This window comes from Girardinichthys multiradiatus, chromosome 3, assembly GCF_021462225.1.
Source record: "Girardinichthys multiradiatus isolate DD_20200921_A chromosome 3, DD_fGirMul_XY1, whole genome shotgun sequence".
NCBI classification, from domain to species: Eukaryota; Metazoa; Chordata; class Actinopteri; order Cyprinodontiformes; family Goodeidae; genus Girardinichthys; species Girardinichthys multiradiatus.
The window spans coordinates 30,706,991-30,716,526 of NC_061796.1; the positions used below are offsets into that span (position 1 = coordinate 30,706,991).

General features: G+C 37.3%; 1 protein-coding gene across 2 annotated transcripts; it reads right to left on the reverse strand.

Annotated features, from left to right (window-relative positions):
- Positions 1-3: 3 nt before the first annotated feature.
- On the reverse strand, positions 4-9,536 carry si:dkey-26c10.5 (uncharacterized protein LOC563797 homolog). Of its 2 annotated transcripts, XM_047360910.1 has the most exons (7): positions 9,330-9,536; positions 9,118-9,216; positions 4,747-4,851; positions 4,387-4,488; positions 1,242-1,393; positions 1,037-1,134; positions 4-382 (listed from the first exon to the last, which is right to left on the reverse strand). In XM_047360910.1, the coding sequence occupies exons 1-7, from the start codon at positions 9,415-9,417 to the stop codon at positions 256-258; spliced, it is 771 nt and encodes a 256-aa protein (XP_047216866.1). In that variant the 5' UTR covers positions 9,418-9,536; the 3' UTR covers positions 4-255. The 2 variants fall into 2 exon arrangements, with proteins under 2 accessions (XP_047216866.1, XP_047216867.1); XM_047360911.1 differs by lacking the exons at positions 9,118-9,216; positions 9,330-9,536 and adding an exon at positions 4,928-5,117.

A 9,536-nucleotide genomic window follows, 5' to 3' on the forward strand; every position in this document is an offset into this window, starting at 1 on the left:
AAATCTTGTTAAAGCAAATTTACTGGCCTTCATTTGTGAGTCAGCAGGAAAATCATACAGTGTATAATATTTAAATATCCTGATTAAAGCTGTTAAAAAGCCAAACTACTAAAGAACAAACCATACTACACAATACAGTGGTAAATATAACTTGATGTCATACATTAAGTTATATTTACCACTGTATTGTGTAGTATGGTTTGTTCTTCGTTTCCTGTGTTGCTCAGGAGAGGATTGTTGATGAAACAGTCTCCATCAGTACTGCAGCTGACAGATGAAGTAGGTAGAGGTCTGACAGGAAGCTCTGTCCCAGTTCTTCTCAACTGGGCCTTCGCTGTTGAGATAAGCACAGTCTCCATTCTGTGCAGTCTCCTTCCAATAACTGCAAACATAAGGAAAATGAATGTTAATAATAAATAAATTCACAGGATATTACTAAATTTTTCCAAAAATAATCCTAACTTCTTGTGTTGTCACCATCTTTTAATAGCATTTAAGAAACAACCAAAGCTGAGGAGCGCTTTATTCTAAGGGGGTAAAGGTGTTAGGTAATGTTTACTGTTTCTTTATCTTGGCACGTCAGTTAGCGTTTGTAAATACAACTTTTATCCTCCATCCTACAATGGAGAAATTAAACAGTATTTTGAGAAAAGTCAAGTCCTGTCTCACATTTTAAATGAGAGTCATTAATGTATAGAGTTTACTGGGATCATGGGTGTGAAATTTATATTCATATACTTTATCAGGGTGGAGATTGCTAGCTTTGCTGTGATGTCAGTCTTGTTTTGTTATTTTTCCACACATAATAACTGATCAGTTTGGGCTGAACGCTCTATACAAAGTCTATGAGTGCCCCCAAGTGGTCAAATATTAGTTGAATTAATCAGTATTTGTTCCATAACTGCTTATTTTTAAGCAAAACAAACAGGAACCAGAGAGAAACAGCAGAAAAGATTTAAAAACATTTACAAGACTGAATGATTTATCCATCAGTAGTTTAATAAATAATCTCTGCAAGTTATTTCTCAAAAATCACCTGTGCTCCAGCTCATTGTTGTTGACCCAGTTCCATGTGGAGTAGTCCTGTTTCAGTCCAATCCAATATTTCAATTTCCCTTTCTCGGTCAGAAAACTCTGGAATAAAAAGAAACCAGGGCTTATGTGTGCACTGTGCAAATGGTTATAATGTAACAAACTGCAAACAGTGTTAATGACAAGCGTCAAAGATCAAATGGATCCACCTGAATCCTCTGGCTGGTAACAACAGCCAGAGATCCTCCACTGGCACTGCAGTTCTTGTGGCTCTCGGGCCATGTCAGTCTGGTGGTGGACAGGAAAAAACAGGATCCGTCAAAGGTGAGCCAGCCTCTAGCACACTGCTGACAGCCAAGACCTATGAGATGAGACAGACCAGGTAAGTAAAGCTTAACGGAAAAAAAAAACAGGTGTCACATTCAGGTTTGGACCAAAGTGCAGACAAGAGCTCGGGAGCAGCACCCCAGTCTTGGGTTTATTCATAAAATGAAAAGTAACAAAAACATTGCAGGTGTAAACCAGAGTCAAAACATCCAAACTTACAGAGTCATTGCAGGAACATGCAGAACTCAAGGCATAGACGAGGGTGGTGAACGAAGTGAGAGACGAGAGGAACCAGCAAAGGGCAATGAAACAAAACCAACTAATATACAGAGGGAGAACAAAGGCAGGTAATCAAAGGAACTAAGAACAGGTGAGCCAAGGAGGCAGAGGGAACAGGTGAACCTAATAAAACCAAAGCATGAGGAAAGGGACAAAAGACAAGACAGTAAGCAGACCTAAATGAAACTATAAACCAAGATAAAAATAAAGCGTAAGAATCAAGGATAAACTTGAACTTAAGGAAACTGAGAAACTGGAAGGAACACAAGTACCTAAGAACTTAGTAAAACAGAATCCATAAGGAAACCCCGACTACAAAAGTAAATAAACTCAAACCAACACTGATAGAATAAAACTAAGAATGAAGCTGAGGAAACGAGGACTAGAATAAAAGTAAACAATAACTAAAGCTAACCTATAAATGGAGAGGCTGGAGAACAAAGATGAACTAGTGGAACAAAGCTAAGAAGAACAGGAGAATAAAGGGAACTTAAACCAAGTAATAACTAAAAGGGGAAAACAAATGACGAGAGGAGTAACAAAAAAGAAACTAATAAATAAGAGAGTGCCAGAGAACTCTGATAAATAATAATAATCATAATAAGGAAACCCTTCTAAGAAAACAGGAATCGACGCCAAGGGAACTAGGAGCGAGGAGAGCACACTGGGGGGCAGAAGATAACCAAAGCAGAAAACCACAACAAACATGAATACGAAACACAAAAAAGAAACATCTAGCTAAAAATTTAAACAAAAACACAAAACCAAAAGCAAAGACCAAAATGTCGCACCACGACAACAGGACAAAGAAAAGTCTCTGCAAATGTTCTCTAAGTAAGATGAGCAGGTAGATAAGTTAAAAAAAGCCTTTATTGTCCTCAGTACATTTATTTTTTTCATGCATTTATGTTTAGCATGATGTCATTTGGCAAATATTTATCATCTTTATTGATGAAATCAATATGCTTTTAACCCGTAGTACGTGTAGGTACGGTCCAAAAGTCACGAGTTGTCATTTCTTAATCTTTTTTTCTCCCAGGTAACCTGATTTTCATGATCTTTTTGTAACTGTTTTGACCTTTACATGTTCTCCAGGCCTTTTAAAAGTCTTTCAATATTTTCCTGGGACTTTTGCCTGCTTTTTAAGTCTATCTGACCATTTTCAGATGACGAATTTTGTTTGTGATGAACACATTAACACCTTAAGAAACAAATTAACAATGAAGTGATGGGGATTCAGGTCAATTAGTCAATTCTTACTCCATACCCACATTTTGGCATTGTGTCCAAACCTACTTCCATTTTATTTCCATAAACACACCATTTTGTACCCATGTGCTTAACTTCTCCACATTGGTTATTTTTTCTGGTAGTTAAGTATTTTTAAGAACATATAGAAAAGTTATCGTAGAAAATATCACTCTCAAAAGATGTGATGTATGTTAAAGCAGCACTGTGATGTCACCAAAAAGATTCAATGAAACATGGTGGTGGCGAAATCATGCTGTGTGTTTCTTGTGGTTTGGGTTTTTGTCAGGGTGGATGAAATTATGAACAGTGCCAAGTACTAGTCCTTTTTGACTGAACTAAATTTTTCAACATATCAACAAAATAATGGCATCCCAAGTCAATTTGTGGCATGCTTAGGTTGAATCAAAATGTGTTTCAACAAAGTATTGGTTTAGGGGGCACAAACGTATACAAACAGGTTATTGCAGGTTTTTTCTTATTTTATTATATTTTTCTCTGTAAATCATGTGGGGTGTTTTTTCAGTTGAATTACATAGGATAGTGGTGTCACATTAGAGGTGGCAAAGTTTGGAAATTGTTTATCATGGTCTCAATTTGTTAGGTCAGAAAAATGTCGACTTTTAACAGGGATGTGTAGCCCTTAATATATATGGCTTTATGTATGCTTAGCATTTTATAAGGACTTTATGCTACATCCTATTTCCACTTTTTGAGGTTCTAATCCCAGCTTGGGACGGTTCACCCTATCATGACAGATTATAAACCCTGATCAAAGAAAATGAACTCTGAGCAACCTCTTCCTCATAGGTAAAATTTATTGGAGCCACATAACAATATTTAATTTCAAAACACTGTGAGTGGATTATAGAAAATTACTTTAAGTCATATATTGTCAAAGTGGGTTCAAAATGTTCTGCGGCAGACAACACTGCTAACTGCAAAAGTACAAAATGATGAATGTGTAAAGAGACCAGTACCCAAACAAAAGCTTTCTTTAATAACTTTGTTCCCAAATGACGAGTTGAATAAACAACTTAAAATGACTTTTAGACATTGTTTATCTACTATGGATAACATTCAAGGTTTGAGACTTTGTCCTTCACTTGGCCCATTTCCTTATTTGTCAAGGACATGATGCACAATATGCCATCATGGTCAGGAAGAGAAAATAGAGAAAAAGCTAAGCTTTAAAAGACCCACAGAACACCTGGAAAACATCTGATCAAGACACTTTTAAAAGATTACATGAATGTCAGATAAAATATATTGACATGAGGCATGACTCAAGTATGGGCCCCTTAAACCACAAAGGCTTCTAATTTGGTCTTATAAGAAACATTTAAATAAAACATAAAAATAACCTAAAAAAGTGACAGTTAAACAAACTTCTGATAAAGCAAAAAGATCCTAAAAAAAAACAATAACCGAAAACGTATCCGAGGTTTTTCTTTGTTTGTAGGTTTTATTTGTTCAGTATTTTAGCACTTTAACACTTACGCTTGAACTGCTTGTGGCAGTCCTGCAAGTTGCATGTTGGAGGAGGACTTTGTTGGACTTCAGATCTGTCGTTTCCTGGGCAGACTGTGGATTCAGTTTGGACTACAAAACAGAGCACAGTGGGAGGACACATGAGGACAAGAATAATGCCCTCAGGCCGCAGCTCTGCAGCTGGCAACAGTCTGCATGGGAGGGCTGTTGTTATTATAACCAGTAGCTAGATCAGAGGAATAAAATATTGCTTCCCAAAGTCTATTGGGTTTTCACTGTGTGTAAAACTATGATTAACTGCTTCAGATCTGAAAGAATATTTACTGTGGTGTGTTTTTGTTGCAGTAATGCATGGCGGAGCGTACTCACGTTTCACACCAAGGACGACAACAAGAATGAGAAGGATGAGGCAGATTATTGTGAGGATTAAACACAGCAGACGGTACAGTCCTGCATTTCCCTCCACCTGTTTGACTGAAGAGGAAAACCAAATGTCAGTAAGCATTACAAAGAACACCATCTGGGCAGAAAGAAAACAATTCATCCCCACCTTTCTCTCCCTCCAGCTCAACCGACAACGTTGCCTCATCCTGTTTTTCTTTCTTATCCACAACATAGCTGCGACAAAATTTGATGTACATGGAGAAAACTGTCCTACTGTATGTCTGGTAGCTTGTTTACTCTTTTCTGCTCTGGCTTCCTGCTCTGCTGACTCAAGCCTGCCTGTGGTGCAGTTTAAAGAGACCCTCCTACCATTGTAACACCATGGCAACCCCAGTATTTTCCAAATTATTCACGTTGCACAGAGCTTGTCCTTGAATGCCCCCAAGCTTTAATCGCTCTTTGTCTTTCCCTTTACGAATAAGAGAAAATCTGTATGTGTGTGTGTGTGTGTGAGAGAGAGAGAGAGAAAGAGAGAGCAAGAGAGAGAGACAGAGAGAATGAAAAACAAAACTTGTCACAACAGAGACATTGTTTTCCAAAACAAGATACTGGATTTCATTCCAAGTCATATTAGATCAGTGTTTGGGTCAAGCGTATCGTAACATACATATGCAGAAGAATTATCTGCTGGAAAGATGATTAGAACAAGGTCATGTCGAAAACTGTTTATACAGTAATAAGAAACAATTCAATATTACACTATAAGGCCAAAAGCATTGGGTCACCCCTCCAAACCATTGAATTCAGGTGTTAATCAGTCTTAATCACTACAGGTATATAAAACCCAGTATCTAGGCATGCAGACTGCTTCTACCATGAGTTGTGAATGAATGGGTTGCTCTCAGGAGCTCAATGAATTGTGGTACCAAGATATGATGCTGCTTGTCGAGTCCTGAAACTTCCTCACAACTTCCACTTTGTTATAATACAACCAACAGTCAGCTGTTAATAGTATCATAACAACAGAGAAGTGATTGAGGATGACAGCAACTCAACCAGAAAGTGGTAGGCTCCATTAACTAACACAGTGGGGTCAGTGGATGCTGAGACGCATCAATAGCCGAATCAATAGCTAGATACCTCCGAATTTCTTACGACTTTGAAATTAGCTCAAGAACAGTGCATGGAGAGGTTCATGGAATGGATGTCCATGGCAAAGCAGCTGAATCCAAGACTTACATCATCTAGGGCAATACAAATTCTTGGATGCAGTGGTGTGACAGAAGCCACCACTGGACTGCAGAGCATTGGAGGTGTGTTCCCTGGAGTGGTGAATCGTGCCTCTCTTTCTGGCAATCTAGTGGACATGTCTGGGTGTGGCAGTTCCAAGAAAAGCAGCACTTTTCTTCCCACATTGTGTCGAGTGTAAAGTTTGGTGGAAGGGGGTTTAGTGTGGGGATGTTTTTCCTGAGTTGGGCATGGTTCCAGTGAAAGAAATTATTTATGCTTCAGCATATCAAGACATTTTGGACAATTTCATGTTCCAGACTTTATGGGAACAGTTTTGCAGATGCCCACTTCCTGTTCCAACATGTCCAGTGCACACAGCAAGGTCCATAAAGACATGAATGAGCAATTTGATGTGGGGGAACTTGTCAACCTTTGGTATGAACTGGAGAAAAGATATAAGCCAGGCCTTCTGGTCCAATATTAGTGTCTGACCTCACAAATGCACTTGTGGAAGAATTGTTAAAAATTTCCTAAAACACACTCCTAAACTTTGCAAAATACTTTCCCTGAAGAGCTGAAGCTGTGATACATGCAAAGTGTGGGCCAAAGTAGTATTTGACCCTATGGACTTGTATATAGAAAGAATGTACAGACACTTCATTAGCAGATCTGATTTGACATTGCTTGGTTTTCTTTTTAAAAGGGTATTCCTATACAAAACTTTAATAAACCTGACACTTAAGGAAACACAGGCAATAAAAGAACTACCAAAAGCCCGACATTGAGCAAGCCTATTGTTGTAATAACATAGGAAGTCTACTTATAAATGTGGCTTGCTGATAATGAGGTTTCTGTTTTCAGAGATGACCCAAAAACCAATTAAACCATCTAGCAAAGCATGTTTAAGATATTTCCTGAAGAGATAAACAAACATTGAGGCTTTCCCATGTATGCTTGGATTCTTACAGCACATCCACAATTATTGGCACCCCTACAGTAAAGATTGTTACAAAAGCTTTAAAATTACAGCTTGCTTTAGGGATCCACTGACCCAAAGATGGCACTCTTCACTGCTACAGCTTTTTACACCAATATTTAAAGTTAATTGCTCTGACTGAAGACATAGGGATACTTAGATGAGCAGCTATTTTCTTATTGCTATTGCTATTTAAATTTTTTTCAATAAAAACAATTGGAATCCCGACAGAGAAAATCAGAGCTTCAGAGCAGCCCCAAGTGCAGTATCCAATATGACACCGGCACAAATAGAACAAAGTGAAAGCTGCCATAATAAACTGCTTATTTGCACAAACTGATAAAGCAGGTAAAAGAAGTGCTGAGCACATCAACAATCTTAAGTAAATATGTTTTTAAAGGTGCAGTGGACATAAAATTCTCACCAGATGTCATCTGGTTATAAGTCCCCAACTGCAAAGAAATAAAACCACAGCTGTCTAAAAAAAAACAAGTTATTTGTATTAAAATCAAATGATACAGGGAAAAAGCATTGAACACAGAAAGGGAAGTGTAGTTTCGCCATGTTTAATTTAAATCTGTTGGTTCAGTCCAAACTGATGGCCTATAAAAAAGGTGACTCATTCCCAAGGTGTCACATAGGAAGAATTTCTAAACTACTGAAGGTTCCGGTGAGAACTGTTGGGGCAATAACACTGAAGTTCCAAGAACATCAATACACCATAACCGACCACCATCAGAAGCTCACATACAATTTTAAACAAAGGAGTAAAAATAATTATCAGAAGAGTGTCCAAAAGCCATGGAGCATTTGTGGAGACCTAGGGAAAGATTTGAAATTAGCATGTACAGTTGTTTAAAAGACCTGCATGCACACCCACCATGCAAGACTCCACTACTGAAGAAAAAGCACGTTGACAAGCTTGTTGAAAAGCCTGTTAAATATTGGGAGAATATAAAATATAGTCTGATCAGATGAGACCAAACTTGAACTCTTGGATGCCTTAATATAAACCACGCTAGCAGGTGAAAAGCCAGTGCATATCACCCCAAAATAACCAAAACCAACAGTAAAGTTCAGACGTAGGAACATTATGGTCTAGGCCTGTTTTTTACCATATGGCACTAGCGAACTTCATATAATGGAAGGAACGATGACTGGACAAATGTACACTTAAACATTCATTGTATTAAACTTGACAACAGTTTATTGCTGTTTACAATTATAATTATTATTATTTATATTTATATTTGTTGCAATAAATATATAAGGGTAAAGGTGCAGTGAATATGAAACAGATTATCATTCTTATTACTATTATTCTTATTATTATTATTATGCAAATGGGGAAATAATGCCATGGGCATTTTACGGTCTCAAAACGTCTAAGTCCATAAAATGTCCGTGGAGTTTCCTTTCTTCTTCATTTTAACAGCATACATGAAAATGTGTGGCTTTTTAGACTGAACAAAATACTTTAAATAAAGTATGAAGAATCCCAGCTGTCTCTAATAAAAAAAAACTAGAAGAAATTTCAAATTTTCTATAAAATTAAAGCCTCACAAATCCTTAGTGACTTCCCATCTATTAATTTTTAGAACATACTAAACTAATCTCTGTTACATTAAGCTTTTTTTTTTTAAATAAAGTACTAAAAGAAAGTTTTTTGATTATATTGTGTATGTTCATTTCTGTTGTGCTTAGAACACATTAAGACAGTTTTAATGCAAAGATGTTATCTTTCACTTCAGTTTCATTAGAGAAATGCAGAAACGTTTATAAATAAACCACATCTTTGTTTTTTTACGTCAGAGTGAGACCACACTCATATCACAAATGAACAAACGTGACCCAACAGCAGTGCTGGCTGAGGCTTATTGATTTTAATTTCTTTTTCATTTAAAATGAGATTATTACTTCAAAATATTGAATGCTAAGTTCAATGAAATGCTTAAAGTATAAAAGGAAGATCTACCCTTTGATGCATCAAAAAGGGATGTCCAGACCGAGTAACATGCTAAAAGACGACTCGTTTCGGCCGTTGTGTTGGTTCAGCGGAGACATTTAGCGTAAATGATAAGCACACCTGTCCTGTTCTTTAGTTTTCAGTTATGCATCAAAGCACTACATTTCCAGAAATACAGACATACCTTCTGTTGATTTGATTTTAGGATGAATATGACCAGCTTCCACATAGACATTCTCTGTTGGACACTGCAATTTTTCGTAATAGTCTGGTTCTGCTTCCTCTAAAGACAAAAATACAGACACATCTGGAGCTCACTTTCAAATTCTCACCATACCATTAATATAAACACCTGAACAATGTCGTTTGTGTTTACTAACTAAATATTATACTCACCTTGAGTTTTTCGTTCCACCTTCGGCTCACCTGCTCCCTCCTCTTCATTGCTGTTTGGGCTCTCTGTAAGGATCTCCTGCATCTCCATAACTGCCTCTGGTGTAGTTCCTTAACTATCGTTTCATGCAGAAAGTGTATGGTCAGCTAACGATAAAGGTTTTGTAACACTCTCCGGGTGCAAAGACAGATGTAGATTAATCTAGACAT